The 27,442-nt window shown below is 42.9% G+C and overlaps 2 protein-coding genes across 2 annotated transcripts; one reads left to right on the top strand and one right to left on the bottom strand.

Moving 5' to 3' along the window:
• Positions 1–560: 560 nt before the first annotated feature.
• Positions 561–18,674, bottom strand: SS18L1 (SS18L1 subunit of BAF chromatin remodeling complex). The gene is made up of 11 exons (XM_010126510.2): positions 18,545–18,674; positions 14,829–14,905; positions 13,476–13,560; positions 12,510–12,654; positions 8,729–8,926; positions 7,595–7,759; positions 6,588–6,689; positions 6,114–6,206; positions 4,694–4,813; positions 3,022–3,149; positions 561–2,813 (listed from the first exon to the last, which is right to left on the bottom strand). Exons 1-11 carry the CDS (start codon positions 18,611–18,613, stop codon positions 2,787–2,789), a joined length of 1,209 nt encoding a protein of 402 aa, XP_010124812.1. The 5' UTR covers positions 18,614–18,674; the 3' UTR covers positions 561–2,786.
• A 549-nt stretch (positions 18,675–19,223) lies between these two features.
• PSMA7 (proteasome 20S subunit alpha 7) lies at positions 19,224–25,554 on the top strand. The gene is made up of 7 exons (XM_086760511.1): positions 19,224–19,382; positions 20,876–21,002; positions 22,401–22,525; positions 23,821–23,943; positions 24,340–24,459; positions 25,027–25,089; positions 25,334–25,554. The coding sequence occupies exons 1-7, from the start codon at positions 19,287–19,289 to the stop codon at positions 25,424–25,426; spliced, it is 747 nt and encodes a 248-aa protein (XP_086616637.1). The 5' UTR covers positions 19,224–19,286; the 3' UTR covers positions 25,427–25,554.
• Positions 25,555–27,442: the final 1,888 nt, after the last annotated feature.

Here is a 27,442-nt window from a genome sequence, read left to right as displayed (position 1 = left end):
CCCGCCTCCCCTCACGCACCGGAGGCCGCTGCGGGGACAGCGGCGGGCCACGCACAAAGGTCCGTGGTACTTGCTGTGTGCCAGCCTGGAGTCTCCTGGGTGCAGGTCGCTCCCGTGAGGGCTGAGTTAGTCCGTAAAAGAGCGGCCCGGCGCACCCCGCGGCTGAGCGGTGCGGACAGGCGGCGGGAAGGCTGCGAGGCCTGGTTTTGGGATTCCTTCCCCTCGGGGGTGCGCTGAGTGTCCTGCCCGTGGGGCTTGTGACGGACCCACGGGTGTCCCGGCCTCTTGAGGGGTCTGGGCCCCTTCAGCCCTCCTGCGCCTTCAGTCAGTGAGCTACATCCCCTCCTGCGTGCTGTGAGGTGAGCTGTTAATCACGTACATCTGCACACACACAGCATGTCGTCTTTGCAGATCAAAAAATTTGAAAGCTGAGACAAGCTTTCATCATATATAATTACGCATGAAGTGTGTTAGAGAAGTAGAGGAGAAGGGGCAACTCAATCTCCCTCGATCTGCTGTTTCCATTCAAAAGTCTGTGTCACAAGAAAAGTACCACGAACTTCATTTTCAGATCATTTTTAACCTAAACAATTTTCAAGCATTCTGTATTACAAAACAGAAAATGATACAATTAATGGAAGAAGTCAAAATGCTGGCATCACTTTGTTTACACAATACATAAAAATGGACAACACATTAAATAAACATTTTGTTATTAACAATTAGAAATATTAACACCAAAAATCATGTATAAATTAGGAAATAAATGTACAAACTATTTCCAAAGTGCTCTTTCAAATACATTATATACACAACATTCAAGAAGTTCTTAATGTAAGACATTTCAGATTGATGTGATGTTGCTGTTTCATTTTAAGTGTTGTTCATATTCTCTCAAAAGTATTTCAGGACTTTCAAAAACCACATAAAAGGCGTATTTCCGAGCTGGCAAAGAGCAATATTGCATTCTTCTGGCTACCTGTAATATTAATATATTGTAAAGAAAACAATCTTACTTCCTTTCTGTTCCTTGCTATTTGAGAGTACTTATTTGTATGAAAACACCAGCAGGAAAGATGAGAGAAATCAGGACTGACTGACTAAAAAAGTGTCTTCTATTTTATCAGTAATTAAAATTATTACTGTGGCAAGGGCAGTGCTTGGACAACATTTAATAGTAAATTCTTTAGCTGGCCACTTAAAGACTTTCCTCTACAGGAGAAAAAAAAGTAATTAATTGAGAGATCTTTTCTTTTCCTTGTGGTCTTGGTTTTTCAAAATATAAAGTACTATAACTCAAAATGCCATAAATACACCAGTTCAGACAAAGAACAGGACAAAATCCTACAGAGGGTGTATTTACATTGTAAATTTGCAATTAATCTCATTAAAAAATGCGCACTGAGTATAGTCAGCCTGTTGCCTCAGAGAAGTTTGAACATGGTATTTCATTCAGCACTTATACAAGCACTTTATAAGAGCTTGTTTCAACACTTTGTAAGAACATACAAAACTGAATAGAAGTGACTTACATTGTTCATACTGGCTTTTACATACCACTAGTTTTTATTTCTAAATCCTCCAGCTATAGGTATTCTCTCACTGGTTGACCCCATTAATAGTTCCTTTCTCTAGATGCATAATCTTGTTTCACAATTAAAGCTGAATTCAGTTGCTCATCTGCAATGAAGATGGATTTTTTTTCCTTTTACTTCTGAACTATCTCTGTCAAGCTACAACAGAAAAATAAAAAGTGATGATGAGCTGTAAGAGTAGTCAACCAGAAGATTTGACAATATTTATGATTATAATGCTTGCAAAGGCATCTGAGCAAGGGCAATGGAAGAATCAGACATAAAGAAGGATGCCAGCCACCTGCTTGCAAAATTTGTCATGAAAATGCATATGCGAGTTAGAAAATTTGGAGTAGCGTATTTAAGACTGGAGTTTTGCCAGATGTTTTTCTCAGCTAAGCGCAATAGGAAGCAATATTGATGTCTAGTGGGCTGACACTGCAGATCTCAGAGCTCCCTTCTCTTTTTCTTTCCATGATAGAAATACTTTAGTTCACATGGATATATAAAAGGTGCCTCTAGTGATTAACATTTCCTTGAATATAGGTATTGATCCTCTTTCTGTACCTTTTACAACAGAAACGTGGATGTATGCAGATTACTGAATTATAAGACTCGAGTAGTTAGCCCTGGTAGGTATTGCAGAAGTTGCAGTTAATTTTATTTTTAACATACAGCATAGAACTGTCTTCACGTAAGAAATGTATCCATACCCTTATTCTTAAGAAGTACAGTTAAGAGCCATGGATTTCAGAGGCTGGCAGGTAATCGTCAATGCATTCAGTTAACAAAAGATCAGTAACCTACCACAGGATACCTGCCTGGACTGGGATATGACTGAATGGCTTTGTATTGAGCCAGAATGCAGAATAACCTGGTTGCTTTCCAGAACAGGGCACAACTGTGATCAAATGATCCTAAAGCTATTTAGAAACATCAAGAATGGGGCGAGGAGGGGGGTAAATGAAAAACTTCTGGATTGTATCAACATACAGTACTATACACAGCACCAAATATCAAACCATTAAAGCATTGTCCTGTTACCAGTAGTGCACTGCTTCATATCCAGCATGAAATGAACACTGTTCACATACAGACGCTGCTTTGTGCTAAGGGGTAACCAACATATTACAATTAATCAAAACTGCCTGTACATCCAGTTCAAAAGACGGATATACTATTGAAAGGAATCTGACGCGGGATCGTATTCTTTTATTGCTGGTAGTTTCCATACTGTCCCTATAAAAAAAAAAGAGAAATAAAAATGTTGGAAAATAATATATCAATATGTTTACAACCAGTGAGTTAGACAATTTATTTTAGTCTATGAATTCTGAAAGACTCACTGAAGTATCATCAATACGCCTGCATCAAATTATCAGACAGATTTATATGCAGAGCTAACAGCCAAATCTGCTTTTTCATAGCAGAGATTTAGACAATTTACCTGCTCGTAGCCGTAAGGCCTCTGCTGCTGAGCGGATGGGCCTGTCTGAGAAGTTCTGTAACTTCCATATTGCTGCCCCTGTCCCTGTTGGTAGCTGGAATACTGTGAAGAGGCTCCTTGTGCAGGACCTGAGAAGAAAGTGAAATCTATTACTAAGGCTTGATTTGCTAGGGGGAGCTCTTACGGTTACCATAACGTAAACCATGATGGTAACAAACTAAGCTCTGCGAGCATGAACTGTGAGGAAATTTTGCCTGGACCTCCTGTCTAGCTTTACAGTAGAAAGTGTTAATACTAACAATGATCTAGCAGCAGGACTGTAAACTTCAGCTCAGGTTTTAAACTTTGCTCAGAAAATCTGATATACTTTTAAGTGAACTGCCTGTCTGAAATCTGTATCAGCACAGCTCAATTATTACCTATATGCAAGTTACCTGGCCCTTATTTTAGTAACAACTGCACATTTAACTTCCTACTTAATCTAGCTGTGCCACCAAAAGCACTGCTGACCAGCCAGAACCTAAGAAATCTCTTGCATATAGAGATACTTCTAAAAAACACGTAAATCAGATACACAACTGCACAGGGACATTGAGTTCCTTTTATTTGGGAGTGTATATTCTATGTATAGACTGCTATGTGCACTTTTTAGCATTGTTGGTGGTGGATTTTTATGAAGAAGAACCATTAAAAACAGGAGGCCAGATATTATCATTGTTAACTGAATTTTGAGTTTCATTTCACAGAATATGTCTGGTTTGAGTAGTCCAAACTATCTACCAGTACTACACAATCAGGTGTTAATAATTTAATTAATGTTTTAGGCATGTAGGTTCTATTTAACGAGATCTTACATTTCTAAAACGGATTCACTGTTTATATTAACATCAATTTATCAAGCTTGGTTGACACTGTCAATTCAAGGTCAAGTACCATCACATCCGGGAGATGCACCAGAAATCTCTTGCCTTGAAGCTAGGATTTAGATTATTTCAATCTCTCCGGCCCCTGTTGTTATACTAAATAACCTGAAATGGTTTCTTTCTCCCAAAGGCTGAGGATACATACAAGCAGCCTCCAATCAGTCAGAAAATTCAAAACCAGCCCTCAAACTCAGGTTCTTTTGATGGCAGCGAGGAGCTCTGCCACTGGTGACCTGAGGGGTTTGAAAGCCCTGCGCCAGTGTTAGCTGCATGCTCAAAGCACTTCCACTTTTTTTCCTTTCACCTCAGTCCCTCACCAAGGAATAAAACCCATATCATGTTGCAAAAAACCTACGCGAGGGAGTAGTGATTCTCTAGACTGTTGATGTTATTTTTTCATGTTAGTTACAGAACTACTGAATGCGTAGGAGGCCTGAGAATCCAGACAGTCACCTCCTACTGACACTTACCAGGAAGTCAACATGAGGCAAAAGTGTATTTTCTAACTTTATTTCAAAAGGGAGAGGATTCAGAATGCTAACATAACAATGTGGAATGCAGTGCTACACTAATGTATGTTACAGCCCAGAATCCCTTTTCATGCTTTTTGCTTTGGCTAGTTTTGGTATGTGGATGCCCAACGGTCAAAGTTAATCAAGGAAATAGTTTACAGCATATTTTAGCTTAGGAATGGTGGCATCAGGATGAAGTACTGCAAACGCTTGACCCATCAGTGACAGTTTTCTTACCGTATCCTTGCTGTTGTCCTGGGTAACTTTGTTGATTTGGGTATTGCTGCTGGGAATACGTTTGCTGCTGGGCAGCTCCCTGTTGGTATCCTGCCTGCTGCTGGCTGTACTGAGAATTTCCTAAAGAGGGAAAAATGGAAATAGTTTGGTTATAGATGAGGCAGGTATTTCACTGCGAATCATAAGGAAAACAAAGGTGTAAGGAGCCTTGGTCTGGAACTCGTAGACGAGTTTCAGAAACAGATGAATGCATTTTGCCAATCAGGATGTTTATTTCTGGAGTGATTTTTAATACTTTTGAACTAAGTTCTTTTTCTATGCAGATCACTAAACAAACAAACAAGCAACCTGTACCCAAAGGATTTTTTTTACCCCAGAAGCATTTCAGAAGAAAAACACAGAGTCACAAAGATAAGGGTGTCAGGGTAAACAGCCAGTTTCTCAAGAAGCCCTCCCATGGTATTTTCTTCTAGATAATGATGTTTATTCTTATATCCCAGAAAGACCACTTTGTTATTCTAACTGGTATGTTTTTAAATACCTGTGATGGAAATTCCATTTGCGGTATCCTGAAACAACAAAATGAACAGAGACTACACAGACAACATTTCTTTTCCTAAATGCCACCTTGCTGTATCATAATTAAGTTAATATTTTGCAGTTAATTTAAAGTTCAGATATCTTAATAGTATCAGAGAATGTACAGATGTTCTACTGTTGAGAGGTTTTCTAGTGGTAGAATTGCAAACTCATAGTATTGGTGATTTTCAAAGATAAGTTTCATTTAAGCCATTGTTTTTCACAATTTGTAAGGTGAATTAAGTAAGGTTTAAAAACTTTGGTCCTGGCATTAACCAGTAGGCTTTCTTACTTCAGAGAAATTTCCATTTATGGCTGCCATTTTTTCCAGCTCTGAACCCCATTTCTAACTGCAGGATGTTAGTTTACCTTTGTCAGCATAACCTTTTACTTTAATACAGCTGCTTTTATTTGCATTATATAAAATGTTTGTTAACCAGTTTTGTAGGAGTGGAGGATACTGGAAGTCTTTTCTCTTACTGAAAAAAAAGTTCAATATCCATAGCAATAATTCCACCTGGCTCAGCGACAGCCGAGGATCTTTTTTTCTAAGGAATATGAGGCTACGCACAAGTTGCAGGTGATCCCACAAGGCTGCACAGCACGCTGCCCCACAATACACGTGCTGCCGTGATACTGTGTGTACAGTCTGATTCAGTCTCCATATAAAAAATGCTATAGATGGCTAACTTCTATTTCCTGGACACTCCTTAAATAATGGCTAAGTAGCAGTTAGTGATGCAGAAACTGCAAGTCATATTTTATATTTCCATAAGCATTTCATTAATATTTTAGGGGATTAGGGCTTTGGGTTACAGAGATTGCCAATATATTTTCCTACCTCCTTCATAATAGTGCTGTGTTGAGTCGTCAAATGACCTGTCGTAGCTCTGCTCGGTATATGACGATTGCTGATAGGCATAATCACCATGTCCTACAAAGAATTGTAAAGATTTATCAGATACATTGTTGGATACATCTATTATGAAGCTGCTTATGCACAAAGATGAGGCTAAGAGGAAATACAGACCCATTAGATAGGAGGTCAAATACACGGCAAGGAAAGTCACACCTATGGATAAATCTCTTGCATTCACTTATCCAAACTTAGTTTTGTGCTCTTTTTGAAGCAGTTTGGATAGTAGGGTGCACTGATACCTATGCTTGTGTACCAGGCTCCCATGCCCTGGAATTAGAATTTTGTAGCATTTAAATTGGAAATGAATCATCACGGGTTTGCCATGTCCTCCGATGTGGCAGTCATGCTGGTCTACAGTTCAGCGGTATTACAGTGACTACAGCTCAGAGGAATTACCATCTGGGTAATATTGCTGATTCATAGGTTCTGATGAGCCTTGTCCATGACTGTACTGTTCACTGTAATATTCTTCCTGACCCATGTACTGCTGCGAGGAACCTGCAAGGCAAAGGCAAGAGAGAGCAAACTGAGCCCGCGGACTCCTAAGGGCTGGTTTTTTAAATGTAATTTATTTTTAAGAAAACAATGTTTACATCTGGATAAGTAAACAAGCAATGTATGTTGAGAGCAGTTTCAAAGACGTTTTGTTCACTAGAAAAAGGAAATAAATTTCTGTTCTCAGAAAAAGCTGGCTGAAATTGAATTTATGCAACTGTCAGTAACATGTCCTAAACCCATTCACTTCTGGGCAATACTGAGAGAAATGGCTACATTTCATCTACTGAGTTATTAGAAATCACAGGAATGTATTCCATGCTCCAGAACACAGTCGGAATTCAATATATTTTAATTAATGTATTAATTTGCTTCTTAGCAAAATTCAGTTCATACTAGAATCAGTCTAGCAGCTTTATTACCTCTGAGAACTTTTTCCAGAGAGGTCTTAGAGCATGGTAGTTATCCTCTGATGTTTTCCTTGCCTTGGCCTAATTTTTCATATTAATTGCTGGAAAAGTATATCTTCTTTAACAGAACTGTCTTCCTTGTTAACTGTGCCATGTTATGGCTGATCTAATACCATTTGAAAGAAGTTAAAAGACTCCCAGTGACTTGAGTGAGCTGTATATCAAGCCATCCATTGTTTCTTTAGAGATATATGATCCCTTTTAGATAGAATTATTTTTCTAACCACCTGAAATAATTAAATAGATAAATCTTGAAAATAGATTAAAGTTCATCTGATTGTCGTGATACTTCCACCATTCGAGGTATCTCGTGTTCCCAGATGGGATTCCCTGCTCCTAAGTGACTTGGAAATTTTGTTAACTTACCTACCCCACAGGACGGGCTGAGTATCATCAATCTAATAATAATTCTATCGATAATCTAATAATGGAGTTTACCTTGCTGTGAAGCTCTGTAAGGGCCCATTGGTCGCTGACCCATCATGCTGTTGCCTTGGTTGCTCTGGCTCATCATGGCAATGGAGGACTGCCCCTGGTAATGCTGGCTCCCTCCTTGTGCCGAGTTGTAATGTGATGTTGCTGCTTGCTGGTGCATCATGGAGACTACAATGTACATGGAAAATACTGTTTTCTAACAGGATGTGACAGTTCTCTCCCTAGTCTCTTCGGAAGCAAGTTAAACCTTCAACTAACATGCATCCTGATAATTCTGTGAATTTTCCATAGGGGGAGATGTTTTCCTACTGCATGTATTTAACTCTTCTGCACTGTAATCCAGAAAGGATGTTACTACATGGTCAGTCCTTGCCATTTGCTGCAGTAAAACATTTAAAACTACAACTAGCCTTGATTGTTATTATTTTATTTAAAATAATGTAATAATTATTACAGTAGGATTCAAGAAAGAAATAAGAACTGATGCTTGTTCTTCTCTACCTCCTGACTAATGCATTGCTGCATTTCATTTCTAGTCAACTCTTTCTTTTACTCCCATATTATATATCTGATGATTATACAGTTTAAGTAAACTGACATTCTAGGATTTATTTGATCCTGAAATTTCATATTGTCAGAAAAAAATTCTTAAGAATTGGACGTCCCATTCAATACTTAGTAGCAAACATTTTACAAATTAAGAACTTAATCTGAAGTTGATTGCTAGTCTCTCTATGCCCTGCAAGCAGTGTGAAGTATCAACAAAATAACAAAAATGGGGTAGTAATGTACAAACAGTAAATGTGTAATACTCTTTGGCAGGCTCTTTCAGCTAGGATAAAGGTGCTTCTCAGATCCCTCCCACGGTTGTGGGATTTGCTGCCAGGGGCAGATGGTGCTGCTGCACTTTTAGCTAACCCTCTTTTCCCCAACTCATAAGTTACAGCAAGTCTGAAACTGTTCTGACTTACACTGGTGCCTGACACCTTGAAATTCAGAGAAGTCTTAAAACTGCCTTTTCCTCTTGGATGTTTGTCACTGTCTACAGAAAATATTTACAGAACAAATTCATGTGTGGTAAACCTCTGAGGTCACCGAAAAGTCAACTTGGCCCAGAAGGAGGAAGAGGGAGTTTACCTGGATTAGACTGCATGTTGATGTTTGTTCGAGAGACATAATTGCCTATTGACCCCTGGCCTTGCATTGGCACATTCTGAGATGCAGGCACTGTATGGCTATAACCAGGCCCAGTTCCATGACTGCTGACAGTCATACTCAGAGAGGTCGTGGGCATAGTGTTCTGGCCTGACTGCTGCATAGACACGTGATTAGGACCTAGAAAAATTAAAGAGAGCAACAAGAAAATCTGTGCTATTATTGGCAATGTACAGTGAGCATTAAAGCCCTCGCGGCCTTTCTAAAATAGCTTCTGGTAAGGCAAAACAAAACAAAAAAATCCTCATTATTAAAACTCCCTGTTATCTACAGACAAATTAAAACTGCCTACTGCACACTTAGAGTGACCCTCCTCTTCCTGGCAGCCAAATCCAGGCCGTCCATAATTGAAGACAAGAAGAACAAAATCAGCAGCAATGCCCTACAACCAGTTCCTCGCAGGCGGCAGAATTAACAAATGCCAGTAATTTCAGATCCTTCAGAAAATACACGGACTCTGGAAACATCCTAGCATTCTGAAATTTGTCCTTTCCTTCCTGTCACCTTTTCATTGGCAGCAACAGGAAGGCTGAGAAACACTTTGCACATTGCTGTATCCATTCGGTTCCTGTACAGCCAACTACACTTCTTAGCTGGGGCTTAGGAAGCACCAAGGGACCCTCTCCTCAGATGACAAGTCTGTCTCTCCCTTTCCTAAGTTTGACTCAAAGGACCTCAGCCTTTCAGAAGATAAATTTCCCAAGTCACCACCACGGTCCCTGTGGTTACGGTACTCCCTTTCCAACACCACTATATGTAATTATCAGACTGCTCCCGTTATACCCTGAGTTTGAGTATCATCCTGCTCACCTGGCAGTATGCTTATTTTTTGAAATTCTACTCCTCTTGGGTAACTAAAACTGGGGAGAATGTGGTCCATAATTTTTGTTGTTTGTTGCCGTAAATGCTTTTATGAGTGAGTTTGGAAAGTTCTTTTCATTGTGTATTGTTACTGTCTAAATTGGGATAGTGTGTATTGTTGTCTATCTAAATTCAGCTGCGTTGTTATCAATCTAAATTAATTTAGGTAGAACGGAAGACATGCAGAATCCCTAGAAGAGATAGAATTATGTTGTAATCTTTAGATAATGATATTTTAATTCACGGTTATTAAGTGTATCTACAGCCTCTGCAAAATGTGTCTAATTCTCTTAGTACAAACCTCATTAATTATTCTTAATGGTTTTTATAGACATCAAAATGAGAAAATTTGCTGTAGATTATTATATTTTTCTCCGATGGAGAGATACAAGCAGCATTTTCAATGAAAGATGAAGAGAGCCAGCTCTACTGAAATCACTGGAGCCAGGTCAGAGATCTAGCCCTGTGCTTTGCTCCAGTTTTCGTACGTCTTGTAAAGCCGTACTTCTGCTTGTGCCTCACAAGACCACATGGTGTTTGAATGGAGCTAGCAGTTGCTTTGAGTGAGAGATGGAGTGAAGCAAGGGTTGGTAAACCTTGCCCTACTTGCATGGGAAAACTTAAGAGAATCTTGGCCTTGTTTAAAGCAAAAAAAAAAAAAGGGATTGGCTAAATTGTGATTTTAAGGGAAAATAGGAAAGCATGACCAAAAGTGTTTAAATGGAAACACTAAAACAATAAGATAAATACAAAGCACTGAACCTCCTTCATACTTCCATGAATCTAAGGCAGTTGGGTTTTTCTTTGAAAGGCCTCACTCATGATTTCTAAACAGTTCAAATTCTCAGTTGGGCCCAATTCTGTCCAGAGGCAGCTGAGTTGAGTTTGCCTGCAGGGCTATTGCGTGAAGAATCACTGACTTGTGGATGGTGGATTACTTGAAATCTCAGTAGGTTGTTTTTTAACTTGTCCCCATCAACAGAATTATCATTAAAATTGACCTAGCTTCCACTATGGAGAGTTATCCTGTATGCGGGGAATTACCTCGTTACTGTCCTGGAGACGTGATTTCTGTAAAGTCCTGACTGATGACAACAAAGAATAAGATGTAGTGGCTTCTATGCCTTCTTCTCTGTTCTTCCCTCTTTCACAATGCTGCACCTGTTCATCACAGACTTTCATCTCTATTGCCATGAGAAATTTTCACAAGTACCAGAGCCCATCCATCTGAATTGTTTGTGCACATTTACTCGTCATTTCCAAAAAATGCTGCCCAACAATTATTGACTGATGTGAAAGAATTTCTCAGTCTCAAAGCCCATCTGCACATCAAGACTGCTGTGTCATACAGCATCGTCGTGCTAACCTGATTCTAGCACAGAGACTGCAGCAGCAGAGACTGGCAACCGGGGGGGGGAGCGTCCCCGGGCCCAGGGGTGCGAGGGTCCCGTTCTCACGGCAGGCACTGGCAGCAGAGCACATGCCACCACTGCTGCTGTTAGCTAGGCTACTCAGAAGAGGCAAGCTACTGCATTCCCAGTCACACCTTCGTCCTCAGTCTGGTTTCCAGTGGACTGATATTTTCATGACACAATACCTGGCGCTACCCGGGTGACAGAGTCAAAGTGACTAGGCAGGGAGTGAACTACCCTGGGACCCCCACAGCTCAGGCCAGGTTTTAGTACCGGGCTGGGGCAACACGAGGTAAACTTGCACTGTCACTGCCCTGGCTGCTTCTGTTCTTCAGGACTGCCAGTCTGGTTCTTTCAATCAGCACTAAATTATGCTAAAAAAGGGGGCAAAGACGGGCAGCAAATAAGAAAAAACAGCAACAATAACACTGAAAATGTAGACTATTAGTAACACAAAACAATATTTTGACTGATTTATTATACTTATACTAGGTAATATATCTTTCAAAAAGAAGGCCCAGATAAATTTAATAAGTTCACTTTACAAGCTGTAACTGTTTAAAGTAGGTACCTCATCCATTAGTTTAAAAGGTACTATCAGCTTGACCACAAATAGATTTTTAAAAAGTCAGAAGTAATTTCATGGCTTGCATCTGCTCTTGAGTCCCCCTGCCAAGACCTGTGATTTTACAATCAGGTATTTCTATTTATAGAAACTATTTTCTGTCTCTGTCACTCTGGGAAAGACCCACCTGAGAACTGACCCACCAGTCAGAGAACTGACTAAATAACTATGAATTACAAAATAAATAAACAGATTATTCATGCTATAAAATGGACAGTGAAAAAAAAACAAAACATTTTTGTCTTTCATTTAGTTTCTTTTTAGTTGCACGAACAAAAGAAACAGATCGACAGTATATTATCTTATTCATATTAAATGTTTGTGCAAACTCTTTGGCTATGTACGACAATCTCTGCAAGCTTCTGTAGAAAATAAAGACTGATGCAACACCAAATTATTTTTAAGAAGGCATGTCTACTGGAAGGTCTTTGCAATCTAAAGGCTTGGTTGTGCAGTTAGTCATGCATGCAATTCCATTTTATCCTGGCCAACCCCATCACATTCAAGAGAAAAATACTATAATATATAATTTTTCACACTAAAAACCTGGATGCATTTTTACTTGGTTATTTTCATTATGCATTTTTTTTAAAAATGTTTTTAATTTCCCCTCTAGAAATACTAAGTAGACTGGAGTCCCTGCAGAAGCCAACATCCTTACTGATTGTAGCCATTTTGTGATGATTTCAGCATGTGCCTGAAAGGTGAGTTAGGAGGGGTCTTTTACAGCTCTGTAAGTATATTCTGCATTAATGATTTTGTTGCCAAGCAACAGCAAAGCAGCACAAAGGGGACCGAAGCTCACCATTGCTAATCTGGCTCTGCATGAGGGAGGAAGGAGGAAGGCCCGTCCCAATCGCGTCGCTGAGATTGCTCTGTGAATGGAGAGATTGGCTGGATGCACTCTGAGTCATTCCTCCTGGGCCCAAGTTTATGTTTTGCGTTGGTGGCTGCAAAAAACAAGGAGGAGAAGCAATTTTTTTTTGTTAGGTTTTAATTAGAAAAATAATAACCCCCAAATTAGCCTGAGTGATTAAAAACAGCCTCAACTCAATATCTGCTCCCTTCACTTTTTGGGCTTGCTTGCGTAAACCTTTCTTCGTTTGACCACTATGTGTGAATGGCATTCAGAATGATACAGAGAAGCCGGGAGGCAGCACGGTAAAGATCTTAAAATTGTGCTTATAATAAGAGCCTGGCCTCTGCGTCCATTCTTCCGTACTTACACTAATTTCATTTTGTGCTGGTCGGAACATAACTGCTTTGCATTAGCAAAAACACAGAAGTGTGTTGACAAACTGACCTGTGTCAGGCATACAGTTATGCTGTGTTTTGCCGTATGTGTGACACCTCCAAAACCAATCCATCTAGCAAGAATAACGCAATGTTTAAAGAGAAACCAATGCCCAAATGCTGAATTAGATTTTTCATACAAACTAATGGCATTTTTTTTCCTGCGTAAAGAATACAGTAAGAATGGGTAAAGAATAATGAATCTGGAACAAAAGGAGCCTGTTCAGATCTGCACCCCTGCACCATTTGTAGTATATAGTTGAGTTACAGAGACTGAGATTAATACAAACGTCCCGAAGAATATGTTTTAAACACAGTAGAAGTAGCTTTTTCTTTGCTTAGTGGTCCACTTGACCACTTCAAAACTTTTAGATGGAAAAATACTAAAAAATGGTTTATTGATACTGATCAGTAACAGAATCAAAGAACATTTCCCTCTGGCACGGTAAATGGATCTGATGGCAGCACTGGTACTTACAGCAGGAAGCAAGGACTGCATATTCTGGTTAGAATCTGCTATTGTTGCCAGGTAAACCAGGTTTCTGTGCAAGATTTGTTGGTATCTACAGAATAAGGAGTAAAGCTTATTTGGAAAGGGTTAACAATACAGAAAATTCCAAATATTTATATTTTTTTTTTTTTTTCTGTTTACAAATGAATAGTTAAATTACATTAGCCCACTTTTCATCTGTCATAATAGCAACGACCTATATCTGTGCTGTCATGCTTTTCATCAAGGATCAGTGTGTTCAACACCTCTTTTACAAATGGGTAAGCTTGGGGGAAGGGAGAGGTAAAAGACACTCTCCTTTGAAAGCACTTTGAGTGAACTGTGAAGCTGAGACTTCAGTCTTTGAGTACTGACACCCTGTCAGCTGCTCTAACAATTAGCCACTTTTTCTTCCTGTGCTTAACAAGGGTCCTAGTAGTAACGAAATTCCAGAACTCCCTGCCAGCAAATTGAAAAGAAGAAGATTTTTTTCAAGAGTGCTCTATCTGGAGTGTTTACTCAAGTAAGCACCACCAGAACCATTTATGCTTCTTCACAGTTCTCAATGAACTGGAAAAGCTTGTAATGCAGAACAGGAGGGCATCCAAAAGCAAACTTACAGCTGTGCCACTGAGCAAAATGAAGAGTCAAACTTTCGGAAACAGAGAGGGTTCCAAGAAGGCAAGAGAAAATGCTTTTTTAGCATGAGTTTTCTTCTGATAAGGGGAAAATCGCTGGGAAGTGGAAAAGTGGCAAAAATGAAGCCAGAATGGTGACATGACTTCTTTTAGCAAAGGTATCTTTTTTAAACTTTTTTTTTTTTTAAGTACATCTTGCTAGGTTTGGCCCCATAACTTGATCTTTCATGGGGCAGACTGGCTCTTCTTCCTGACTGAAGTTTATAAAAGCATTTTGCTTTCAAGATCAGGAAACAGTAAGCAGTGATACAAACCGGTATGTCTACGTGCGTGTTGTTTTAGCCATAGATAACCACATGGCTGATCCTTAACATTTAATTATTTTCTGATGGAAACGTGTTATTAACTTTGTACTTGAATCTACTTGTATTTAATGAATCTGCATAGAGCAAGTGGTCCAATAACCATAATCGGTTATAATTATTTTAATAAATAATCTGTTAAAAATATTGTAAATACTGAATACTCACGCACTTCAGAAAAAAAACTCTGTTCCAAGAATATAAATTTCTTAATACAAGTGAATCTAAAAAAACAATCTAAGTATTTTCTCAGTGATCAGTAACAGAACTGTTCATAGTACTGTTCCAGAGATAAAGCACACCAAAGATTTCTAACGTACTCCAAAACTCTTAATACTCACTGAGTACACTCCGCAGTTTTCCCCTTGCTCTGATAATCCATGATACATTGTATTAGGTGATGATTTTCATCTAGCATCTGCATGAAAGAAATATGATCAAAACACATTACTGTGAGAACTGATGAAAGTCCTGTGGTGGTGTGATACTCCACGTTCACCCTTCTTGGTAGCGGATGGTGTTTTGTGCAGTTTTGTTGCCTTTGGATATTACAAAGTACCTACATGTCACTTTACTGAGCCACAGGATTGTGCTTTTCAAATCGCTCATTTATGAACAGTTATTTTTAAAGGAGTTAGTTGAAATACCCAACACAGACGAACTAATAGACCTACCTTTTTTTCTCCTTAAATGGCAGATAGATTTTTATGCTAAAAAAAGAAAACACTTTCTGAAATACCTCTGCCTCATTCTAAAATATCACCCAACCCTTTCCAAAACTTCCGATTTTACTGACATGCCTACTTTCAAACAAGAAACATACTTTCAAGCAATTGAAACCTCCTACTTTTCCTGCACAGGACTAGCGTGTGCAGACTCCTGAACTTGACGAAGTACAAAATTTGCGTTACCAGATTTACTGAAACCACACTTAAGACAATTACATCCCAATATATCCTTTGGGGTAGTGCAGCTCTAGTACAGGGAGGACTTAAAATGAAAACACAGAGTAATTATGTATCAGTTAATTTATGTGTATCAGTGGCTGCTAGCTTAGCTTCATTCTGTAAATTCTAGTGACTGACTTGTTCCAAGAAAATCGGGGCTGGTGGACAAAATGACCACTGACCTTTATTTAATAATAATAACTTAATGAACTTTTAATATAATTAAGAGCTTAAAATATCCTTTGATTTTTAAAAAAATTTGAATACTTTGTCTCTTTCTGCCAGCTTTCTTGTAAATGCAGCAAGCTTTCTGCAGGTGAATAAATGGAAAAAAGAGCAACAGTATTTACAAATTTATATTTGCCTCTGGCAAAAAAAACCCTCACAACGTCATACAGTTTGTAGGTACCAATGCTATTAAGTGCCTGCAAGACTGGGCCTTTGAACCGCTGTGTCATCAGGATAGAAAAACTCGTGAGAAAAGAGTAACATTTTCCATGAGTTAAACGTGAATTAATCCGTGTATGTATGTGTTCTGATCAGAACAAATTCTTGACTCATTCAGATGCAAAGGGCTGGCTAACAGGAAAATGAGCAGAAGAGTCCTTTTGATGCATTTGCCATCTAGCTAGTCACTCCCTCAGAGAGCTCGGCTTCTCCTGCTTCTTGCTTGTAATTTGCAAGTCGGTCTTAACTTTGCGGGACACCCTTGTCCATCACAGACTCTGCTGGAACTTGCAGTGATCCCCTGCAGCTCACGTCAGCGAGGGTCTGAGGAGCAGAGGCGTCGCTGTGGCCTGCCACGGCAGGACGGCGGGCTGCTCCCTCGAACGCTGATGGGGAACGTCGGAACCGTGTCAGTCAAGAATCCATGTTCCTCCTGCACACATGCCGGTGCTTACATGGCAACCCGGGTGCAGCATGCAGTTTTAGGAGAAAATACTCCCGCCTGATGCACGGTGCAGCTCTTTGTTTCATGCTCTGTACTCATTGTTATACAGAATTTTCACCTGTGTCAGTGGAAATTCTGTATGTAGAATCAGCAAAGAATATAAACCCGTCCTTTTCAGTTTCCACAACAGAAATCACTGACAATATTTTCACATTCAGTTAAGATACATACTCAACAGCAAGAGTCCGAGCAATATTACAGATACCTTCATCAGAAAAGGGCTACGCTTCCGCAACTGGCTGAAGAACATTTTGCTTGCTGAAAAAGGAATCAGGAATAGCTCTTTTCCTGACTTACTAGGAAAAAAGAACTGAGTTCTGATCTCCATGACAGAGAAGAAACTGAAGTTTACTGCCCTGCAAATGCTATTTGATGAAGTATTTCAAAGCACCGCCATCACTGCTGTCTTGTCAAAAGTTCTAACTTCCTCCATGTGAAATATATTTTAGGAATGGAACCGGAATAATAACAGCTTTGAAAGACTATCAAAATTGAGTTAATAAATAAAAATAAGCTGCATATATATATTTCAAATACAAATAAGAGAAATATTTTTCAGTGAAATTGGAATTGTTTTCAAACGCTCACTTTAAGGAGGATTTTTTGAGTTCCTAGCCCTGCACCTGCTCCTCCTCTCACTGCCCCATTTCTATACTTGGCTATAAAACCCCTCTCGTTACTGTGCCCGCACGTCTCTTCCTCAGCATCACCACTCGTCAAAGACAAAACCAACATTGGTGAACAGTCCTGAGTAACACGCCAGCAAATGGACCTGAGAGGGGAAATGCTTTTACACGTTATTGATAAAGAAATACCATTTTGAAGCTTCCGTAAAGTTTATGAATATGCAAAAAAGGAAGGCTTGAAAATCAAACTGAAGATACTTTGGCTGCCCGTTGTCTGTGGATACAGTCATGGTTTTAAGTACAAACTATCTAAATTATGAAATTCTGTCCTAATCCCAGCCAACCTGGAGGTTAGACAAAAACTGAGTCTGAAATATTTTAGTATTTAAAATTAATTGGTTCACAATACCACATGTGCTGCAAGAGCTACACAATATGGGATTAGTTTCCAAGCAGTCCCCTGAGATTCAAGTCATCTCTTCAGTCTCCCCTGTGGCAGTTTGTTCTGCCTTAACCTCTGTTCTCACACAGTCTTCCACTGAGGTTTTTTTTCCCTAGAAGTCATAAATTGGCACCAGATGATGGTTTGGCTGCAGAACCCGCTGATGATCGGTTAATCGCTGTGTGAGCCACGGCGTTTCTTCGCTGGTCGCTACTACGGATGGACGGCGTGGAACACGCACGCCTCGCTTCCGCTGCACTACACAACTCCGCGTAAACAAAATACCTACGCGCTGGGGAACACGCAAAAATACCGCAGAAGTACAAATGCCAAATAGCGGTCACAGTAACACCATGCATGTTCTCCACCGACATTCCCAGCCTCGTCCTTGCTGACCGTTACCTGCTGCAGGAGGAAGGGGTGCCGGGCATGTGCGCGCAGTCCCTGCTGCCAGCCCTGCGAAAGGGGAAACAATAACTTCCCAACTGGGAACCCTCTGCTCTGGCCTCCACGAGACCCACGCGGAGATCTCCACTCCAGAGAAAACCTTTCAAAACCTTTGTCAGTAGACATCAATAAACACCTCACAAATAATAACAGCCTATGAAAAATACCAGTGATTGGTGCTCCCTCTGTCTTCTGAGAGATTAAAATTCTGCATCTCAATACAAAAGAAAACCCTTGCAAATTCAGTATTTTAATTGATTTTTGAGGTTGGATTTTTTGGGGGCCAGAAGCTGACATACCATCAGAAACGAATCACATATTTACAGATTCCATTGCAATTTCCCAGTGTCTTATTGGCAGCTTTTTTTTCCCCTTTGCGAGCAGCAGAGATAAGGTGCCATCCCGATTTTATTCCCTCAGTCCTTCTCTCCCTCTCTCTTCGCTGGGATCCGAACACCTTTGCTTTGTTCCACCTCCTCCTCCTCCTCCTTCCCCCACCTCTCTCTCCAGCTGTCCCTCTCTGCAGCCCTCGCCAATTCACGAGTTTTCCTGATCGCCCTAGAAATAAGCCTCCTTCCTCAGCTGCAGGAGCAGGGACGGAATAAATGTCTAAAATGGTCTGTAGAAAAGCATGCTTTTTTACCTTCTGGATAGTTTGCTGGGTGACCTCCCCTTTGCCTCTTGGGCGAGCAGAAGCAAAGGCGACCGACATGGTGGGGCTTTTTTACGTGTCTATAATATATCGGTCCCAGGCTCTAATAATATTGTTATTATCTGGCTGCTATTGCCGTGCGAAGATTCTCCGCAGTGCACGGGGAGGGGAGCCGGCGCAGATGGTACGATCTGCGCCCCGCAATCAGCCGCGGGCACCGCACCGCCCGCCGGCACGCACCGCCCTCGCCCCGCCGCCGGCGTTACCGGCTCGGGGCGGGGAGGCGGCGGCGGGGATTCGGGGAAGAGGGCGGGAGGCGGCCGCCGTCGCCCCCGCCGCCTCCTCCCCGCCCGCCGCACATGGTGCGTCCCTGCTGCCGGGCTTCCTGTCGCAGCCGAGCGGCATCTCCCTGCCTTCGCCGGCACCCGCTAGCTGCGCCAACTGCGTAGGGCGGCCGCCGCGTACGCCAACTGCGCCAGCGCGGGGAAGGGTAATGGTAAGGGGGAAGGTGGCCGCCTACGCCGGATGCGTAGCGCGGGCTCCGTACGCCAAGAGCGTAGATGGGGCCCCGCCTCCCGCCCTCTTCGCGCCGGGTGCAGCGTACGGAGTTGGCGCAGGGGGCGCCGTCGGCGTGCCGGCGGAATGGCGCGCGGCTCCGGAAGCGGCGGGCGGGGGGCGGGGGGATGAGTGTGCTGTTTTGAGGGAGGCGGCTGGATCCGGCCCGGCGGCAGCCATGAGCTATGACCGGGCCATCACCGTCTTCTCCCCGGACGGGCACCTCTTCCAGGTGGAGTACGCCCAGGAGGCGGTGAAGAAGGGCTCCACCGCGGTAAGTGAGGGGCGGCCGCGGGTGCGCCGGGCCGGCTCGCTGAGGGAAGGCCCGGAGCGGGGCCTGCTCCACGGCCTGCCGGGCCCACGGCACGCGTGGGGCTGCGCTTGCGGGGAACGGTGGCCCCTCACGGTGCGAGCTGCTGGAAGCGGGAGATACCCTGAGGCCGCGGCAGCGGCGTTGGGGCGAAATACCGGCTTTGGAGCCGCCTTAAAAATCACCATTTTCCTGAGAGCGGGTGGCGTGCCGTCTGCAACGCTCTGGCTCTGCCCCGGCCCGTGGCTGCGGGGTTTTGCGAGGGGGGGATTGGCGGAGTTCGTGTGCGTTGAGCCGCCGGGCGTGAGGCTCGGCAGGGGTGGGGGTCCCGCAGGCATTGCAGGGGCCGCTGCCCGGCCTGCAGCCCCGGGAAGGGGGAGCTGGCGGAGCTGCTGCGGGCCTGCAGCGGTTGTGATCCTCTGCCGCACCGCCCTGCGTGCGGGGGGAATGGTGGGACTTTATCCTTGATCCCAGTGGACTGGGATGCGGATTCCCAGTGGATTGGGAAACCTGTCAGTAAAGGCATGTGGAAGCAGTTCTTTGGTTCCTAGCTACCACTCGCCCCACGCTTTTGCCTAATGAAAAGTTTTTTCATTTAGGAGAAAGGAGAGGAAAACAAAAAGGATTAATTTCCAAATAACAAAATACCTGGAAGTATTTTACTGAATGTGGCATGGGAATAAATGTAACAAGGCTTAGTGCCAAATAGACTCTTTAAAAAAAAAATTCTATAAATGAAAAATAATGTAACAGTGGAGCTGACATGCAATATAACCTACCTCTGTCTTGTCTCTTGGTGAGTGGTGCGTTGAGTTTAATGTTTTTGGAAACATCTGTAACACACCAACAGCAGGGCCACCCTGTTAGAAAAAAAATTTATTCCCATCGCCCTGTGAGATGCAGTGGGATGAGTGTGAAGGTTCAACTTCCCCCCCCGCCCCCCCCCGATGCTGGAAAATGTCTATCCAAAGTGTGAATGAGGACGTTAAGGACGCGAGCGACTGACAGGCTGCTTGTAGATTTTCCTTGGTCTGATCTTCAGTGTGTTGGGCTCTGACTTGAGCAATAGGAGTGGACTGGTTACAGTGGTGGTTTTGTTGTTGATCCTGCTTCTGTGGCTGTGGAAGCAGCAATGCTGGTACTGGGGAGAGCTGGGGGAAGTACAGTGCGTAAGAGGAGTGGCAATACATCTCTCGGGAGCCACGGGAATTTAAATTAGCATGTGCTGATTATGAAACTGCACCCCAGAATCTAGTGCAATTTTTCTTACATCAGTCCTCTCTTCAAGTTGTGGCAATAGGAAATAAAATATTGACTTCAAGTTGAAAGAATGTTTACAGTGGGGGGAGTTTGTGCGTGTTTGGTTTTTTTTCTACCCAAGTCAGTAAAGTTTGCATCTACTAGGTGTTTTGGGCCTAGCTTAACTTTATTTTTCTTCTTCTTTTGATGCATTGAAGGTTGGAGTAAGAGGGAAGGACATTGTTGTTCTTGGTGTGGAAAAGAAGTCTGTGGCAAAACTTCAGGATGAAAGAACTGTACGGAAGATCTGTGCTCTCGATGACAACGTCTGCATGGCTTTTGCAGGTATATGATCCCTTCAGGGCTTTTGGCAGTACCTTAGAGTACGTCTATAGATCCTGAAAACATAAGATACTTGGCATAACTGACTGGGAACTGTGGAGAAGGAGTGTATTCCATGGTTTCTTATTCTTTTTTTTAAGAAGAAGTGGCCTACTGTATGGATAAATATATAGAGACAGACACATGATGCAAGGAGAGGGAATGTGTGCTAAAGTTACTAAAGTCCTCTAGGTGTAATGTGAGGATGCAGACTGAGAGCTGGTGTGTCACTGACGCAGACATATACTGTTTAAATATGTATATTTAAATTTGTATGTGTTATTTACCTAATATGCTTTATGTGTTTAAAATTAAGCATTTAAATTTTTATATATTATATATAAAATACATATTATTAATACATATTACAGGAGTTGTAAGAGACACTTGTCGGTTGCAGGGACCTTTTCCCACATGCATCAAGCCAAAAAAGCTAAATCTTGCAGTCTTGCGTAAAAGAAGGAAAAATCTCCTCTGTTCTAGTTCAAAAGGCTCCTCCTGAATAAACAGCTCTGGATTTGAAGCATCCAGATCCCGGTTCCACATTGTTCCTGTGCCAAAGGCCTTAATTTCCATCGTTCAAAGCTTAAACAGGAGGCGTAACAGTTAAAAACCTGATGTAAATGGAGACAAAATGTGTTTCAGGAGGCTTCTCCTCTCTTCAGGTAGTTTAGAACCTGGGTGTCAGTGTTAGAAATGTTTTAGAGGGAGATCTGTTTTAGCTGGCAAAACCAATGGATTTTAGATTTAGTGTGCTGCTTTGCTTCCTTAGCTAAGGGTTGTGATATGTGCAGGTGGGTTCATGAGCTTGAAGAAACCTCCTCTGACAGAAACAAGGCTGTAAATTGAAAATGGCATCATAAGAGAAAAAGTAAAATAAGAAATAAGTTTATTTTTTTAATGGGTCATATTCATTTTTTTGTCAACTAACGTTATGCTGCTGTAGCCTCATCAGCTAGAGAAGATTTGCTGTGCAGATAAACCTGGCTTGTAGTTAGGGAGACTGCATAAGAAACAAAACAAACGCGTGTGTGAGAATGGAGGTGGCTTTGCTCGCTCGCTGTTAGAGGGAATGCTGTCTGTCTGTCAGTGATGTTCCAGTTACCTGGTTCAGAACTGCACGTGTTGCCTAACTCAAACATGAACGCTGTAGACTGAATCCTCTGCTTATTTTAGTACAGTAGCTTTGTTCTAGTCCCTTAAAAATGCTCTTCTTGCTGAGCAAACCCAGGAAGTGTGATCTCTCACTTGCTTTTTTCATTGCTGTTGATGCTGACCTCGTGAGCCTTTTGGGACAAGACAAGTTGTTTTATTTGTGCATGCGGTACGAAGCGTGAATCTGAGAATACGCTGTCATTCCAGGGCTGACGGCTGATGCCAGAATAGTTATAAACAGAGCTCGTGTGGAGTGTCAGAGCCACAGGCTCACCGTGGAGGATCCTGTCACCGTGGAGTACATCACGCGGTACATTGCTAGTCTGAAACAGGTATGTGGGGCCGCACGGAGATGCTTAAAAATATGTCTTGACGAGCAGCGCGTCGCAGGGAGCGTGTAAAACGTCTGTACTGGCCTGGTAAAAATCAGCGTAACGAAACACATTGCGGGTGTTTACCTGGAAATAGGGGTGTAGCAATAGAAAAGGAGGATTGATTACTGTTTGGTTTTTTTTCCGAAGGTGAAGAAATTAATTAGTACTTGTAAGGACTGCATAACTACATTTGTGATATCATCAGGAACACTCTGCCAGTCTGCAGCTCTAACTCACTCCCATAACAAGGGTGCTGTGTTATTGTCAAAACATCTTTACGGCTCGTGGGTTTTTGCCTCCTACTAAGGCATTGCAGGGAGGGGCAAGAGGGGAGCAAGTCAGCGCAGTACTTAAATTCATGAATATCAAATGTAAATATATTTAAAATTAATTACAGGGTCAAAATGTGCCCAACTGCATTCCATGATAAGATTTATTAATGTGCCAGTGTATTAAACTGATCTTCAGCAATTAGTGGGGATTAGAATAACTCTAATTTACGTGTGCACAGAGGTGTGTTAGTATCACGATGGTGGTAACAGTGTAACTGGTAATAATCCCTGTCCTGCCAGAGCAGAAAACCACTTTCTGAAGTTTCACTTTATTCCCTTACAGTAATCTCATATTTGTGTCTTTCTTTCTGGCACATTGACAGTTTCTCTCGAACTGTTACAAACCATGAATCTCGCACAGCGTTCCTGCTGCGACAGAGCTGCTGGTGTCAGGCCTCCTGCTTCGCGGGCGCTTCTGGTGCGCGAGGTGGCAATGACCCGCTGTCGGCAGGAGGGCCGGAACACAGCTTTGCTCTAGCCTGCTTACTGCCACAGATGAGGCCGTGCTTTTTGATGGAATTGCTGCAGATCGTTGGTGAAAACTGACTTTGTTCAGGTGTCATCGTCCTCTTTCTTTGGCTTCCTAAGCGTGCTTGGCAAAGCAGAGCGTTACACCAGAGCTTGCGGACTTAGCTCTGTCTGCTTCACGCGCCCAGCCGAGGCAGATTCTCTCTGATAGCTGTAGCCAGGCAGCAACTTCAGCGGGTGTTAGGAGCAGGGGCTGAGCAATAACCACCGCCTGCCTTGCTTAGGGAGTTCTGTAACACACAGAATCATAGCTTTAGCAGATAGATCGGTAAGAGACCCCACTGGAAATATTTCTGGTGCCTCTTCTGGTTGTAGCTTCTACACTGTCTGCTTTCCACTCTAAAAATGTTTTTATAACCACTTCTGAAGTAAGTGTTTCTTTTTTCTAATCAGAGATACACGCAAAGCAACGGCCGCAGGCCGTTTGGGATCTCTGCTCTTATCGTGGGATTTGACTTCGATGGAACTCCCCGGCTGTACCAGACCGATCCCTCTGGTACATACCATGCTTGGAAGGTGAGTTGATTCTGTCTCTTGTGGAGAAGTAATCAAATATTTGTGAGTTAATGTCTCCTTTAAAGAGAGACTGGTGCAGAAAGGAGATCTCACTGGCCAGGTGGTGCTGGTTCACAGCTGCAAAAATCCTGAATGATCAGACTTGCTGGGAATGGCAGCCTGCAGCTCAGCTTTCCTTGGGAAATCTTGTCCTTTCCCAAAAAACCGCCTGTGCCTGACAACTGTCCTTTTTGTGTAACATTTGGGAGGTAGCTTGTTTGGTCTCCTGAAAAACACATGATGATCACAAAATGATTTCAGATTATGTAATTGCACAATTCATATTTCTTGCTTATTCTGTAAGTTAAGTCTTTTCTAAACTTCTGTTCATTATATCCTTTTGCTCAATGTTTCCAGGCTAATGCCATTGGCAGAGGAGCCAAATCTGTGCGTGAATTTCTGGAGAAGAACTACACTGATGAAGCCATCGAAACAGATGATCTAACTATTAAACTTGTCATCAAGGCTCTTCTTGAGGTGAGTCCGTTTCGGATCCCTTGTGTGACGTTTCACCGTATGTCTGGATTAACTTCTTAAATGTGAGTGCCTGCACTTCCCTGTGATGTGCACAAGGGTTTTCTACAAAAGGACATGGGAAAGCTGTTTGTTGTAGGCCATGCGTGCGGGATTAAACTCAGGGTTCAGAGTATTTTAGGTAACGGTTTCTGCAGCTTACGCAGAAGAACATCCTAGCTGTTCTCTGGCCCGGAAAACGGACTTCAGTTCTGGGCCGTAAAACAATTGCACCGGAGACGCGCTAAACCAGATGCAGAATGTTTTTGCCTTTTCACTGAAGTTTAAGATACAGAAAATATCCAAAGTCAGATGGTGGAAGTGAGGTGTTCTTCACCAGCCACTGAGTGCATTGATGCCAGAAGGAAGACTTATTTTTTGGGAGTCACACTGCTGCTGGAGTTGGGAGCTTAGGGCTAATGAGCGAAATACCCCCCCATCCTTATCTACGCCCCTTCTAAGAAGACCTGAAAGCGGGCCGTTAGAATTAATTAACGGACACCTCCCGATACCCGTGTCTGACTCTTTAAGGTTGTGCAGTCTGGTGGGAAGAACATCGAGCTGGCGGTTATGAGGCGAGAACAGCCACTGAAGGTAAGGTCTTTGTTTTGCTTTTCTCCCTTTGTGGCCGGTTTCTCTGGTGGTGGTGTTGATCTGCTGTTGACTTCCAGCCCGTAATCTCGCTTTCTGCCCGGGCAAATACTTCTGTTTGTTACTGGTGGCCAAGGAATGTTGTTGTGTCTGCATAAATACCAGTTAACTTTCCATATCAGAACTAGAACTGCTTCAACAAAATATTGAAGTTGTATCTGGAGGGTCACCTGTGTTTCTGTTTTAGATCCTAAACCCTGAAGAAATTGAGAAGTATGTTGCTGAAATTGAAAAAGAAAAGGAAGAAAATGAAAAGAAAAAACAGAAGAAAACATCATGATGAATGAAATTCAGCTGCTTCTTTTAATTCAAGTGATGGGTTATTCTGTATAGACAACATGTAGGCATTCCACTCGCTCATGCTGTGCCCCTCCTGAGACCTACAATAAACCTACTGATTTTTTTTTTAAAACTGTTATTTTAAAAAACTCTGTCTGTTCCTTGGATTTTAATCAGCTTTGTTTGCATTTTTTCCTCAGCCACTTCACTTTGTTTAGTGATTCTTTTCCACACTGTCTCAGTTATTGGGCTTTTTTTTTTTTTTTTTTTCTTTAAAGCATTTCTCTCAAGTGTTGTGTTATGGCCTCAACAGAATGTGACTAATACGGAATTACGCTTTTTTCTTCCCTAACCAGCATCTTCCACCGTAAATACCAAGCGTGCGGACCTGGGGCAGGCTGTGACAGCAGGCGTTGGGGTTACTCTGAGGGGTGATATGGGGCAGGGGGGTCAGGGTGTGGGAGGTCAGCTGAGAACTGACTGTGGCGGGGTGTCCTCCTGGGGGGGTGCGTGGCGTGGTGCTCACAGAGCGTGCATGATTCATCTGCCCCAGAATAAAGCGCTGCTGTTGTGATTGCCCACGAGGGGCTTTATAGACCAGTTGTGTCCTAATGCTAAAAATAACTACCAAGAATGTTACATGCAGTGAAACCGTAAACCTCCAGTCCCGTTTCTCTTTTTGTATTTGCCCTCGCCCTGCTTCTTCTGTGCATCTTGCCCTGGTTGTTCCCTGTCTCAGCGATGGCCTGAGCCAGTTCTCATCCCCTCAGCAGTGGGGGACGACAGCTGCTGTATGGGGTGCAGAGACTGCCTTTGTGCACTGCAGCCACACTGCTCTCAAGAGGCAGCATCTGCTCACTGCAGACATTGATGTGTATAAGGTAATAAACTCAGAAATACATAAATGCAAAGGTGGCAGGTGATAAGTGTTTACTTAAATGCTTTAAAACTAGCCCAAAGCGGATGTGACTGGGAACAGGGAGTTTTGTTTCAGCTGGGTAGTTGCATTGTGCACCTCCAGGCTCCAGCTCTGGTCACTGAAAAGCTCGCTCCAGCTGCTGTCACCATCTCTGCACTGTACAGGGGTGAACAGGATTCACACTAGCCCCTTCCTTCTCCATGTTAAAAACTGTATTTTTTTTTTTTTATTCCTGGAGCCTTGTTTATCTATCAGTACAACCTTTAAGCACAGTAAAAGGCTTCATCCATCCTGTCTGTACTCTGAGGACACCACTGCTTTCAGGGAAGGGGCAGGTTGCTCACTGCACAGGTGCTGAGAACATCCCTGTACCCCGCAGGAGGGAGCGCAGCCAAGCAGCCCCTGCCCCAGGCCCTCCCCCCCAGGGGCCCCTGGGCAGCTGCTCGGACGGCGCAGGACTGCTGCAGGCAGCAGATACAGAGCCGCAGTAACTCCCCACAGCTGAGCTGTTTACAGCTGAACTCTGCAAAGCAAAGCGTGGGCAGAGCGTCACACAGGAGTCAAGGCCAGGAAAGCTGCAGTGCTTCTTGCTCCTGCTCAGGAAAGTGTTAGACCACATCAGCTAGAGAAAGGGAGGTGCTGGAATACTGTGTGGTTTCATTTATCAGCCCTTGGGCCGAGTTTATGAGTTAGAAAAGCTGTGTTTGGTTTCTGCACAAATTACCAGTGTCATTCCTGGTGCTGGGAATCTTCCACCTGAAAGCTGACAGGGCTCATTCCTGGTGGCAGAGGGCTCCCAGTGAACTAGCCCAGGGCTGAGCCACAGCCTTCAGCCCCCTCACGACAGAACGAGCCAGGTGCAGAGCTCAGCTGGGACACAGCCATAGCACAGCAGCCTCAGCGGTGTCAGTAACAACTGTGCCCTGCCTATCGCATCTAGGGCTCCACTGCAGAAACAGGGGGCGTTACTGCCTTAAAAACAAATCAGAAGACATTACTCCACAGCAGCTAACAATGATTCCTCATTCTGCCGCAGCCACCTAGGACAGGTCAGTGGGCTCTGGCACTTCATGTCGCACTGGCTGTTTCACCGCAGAG

This window comes from Chlamydotis macqueenii, chromosome 16, assembly GCF_036417535.1.
Source record: "Chlamydotis macqueenii isolate bChlMac1 chromosome 16, bChlMac1.mat, whole genome shotgun sequence".
Classification (NCBI taxonomy): Eukaryota; Metazoa; Chordata; class Aves; order Otidiformes; family Otididae; genus Chlamydotis; species Chlamydotis macqueenii.
The sequence above is the reverse complement of the archived record's forward strand: the minus strand, read 5'-3'. Positions and strand labels throughout refer to the sequence as shown.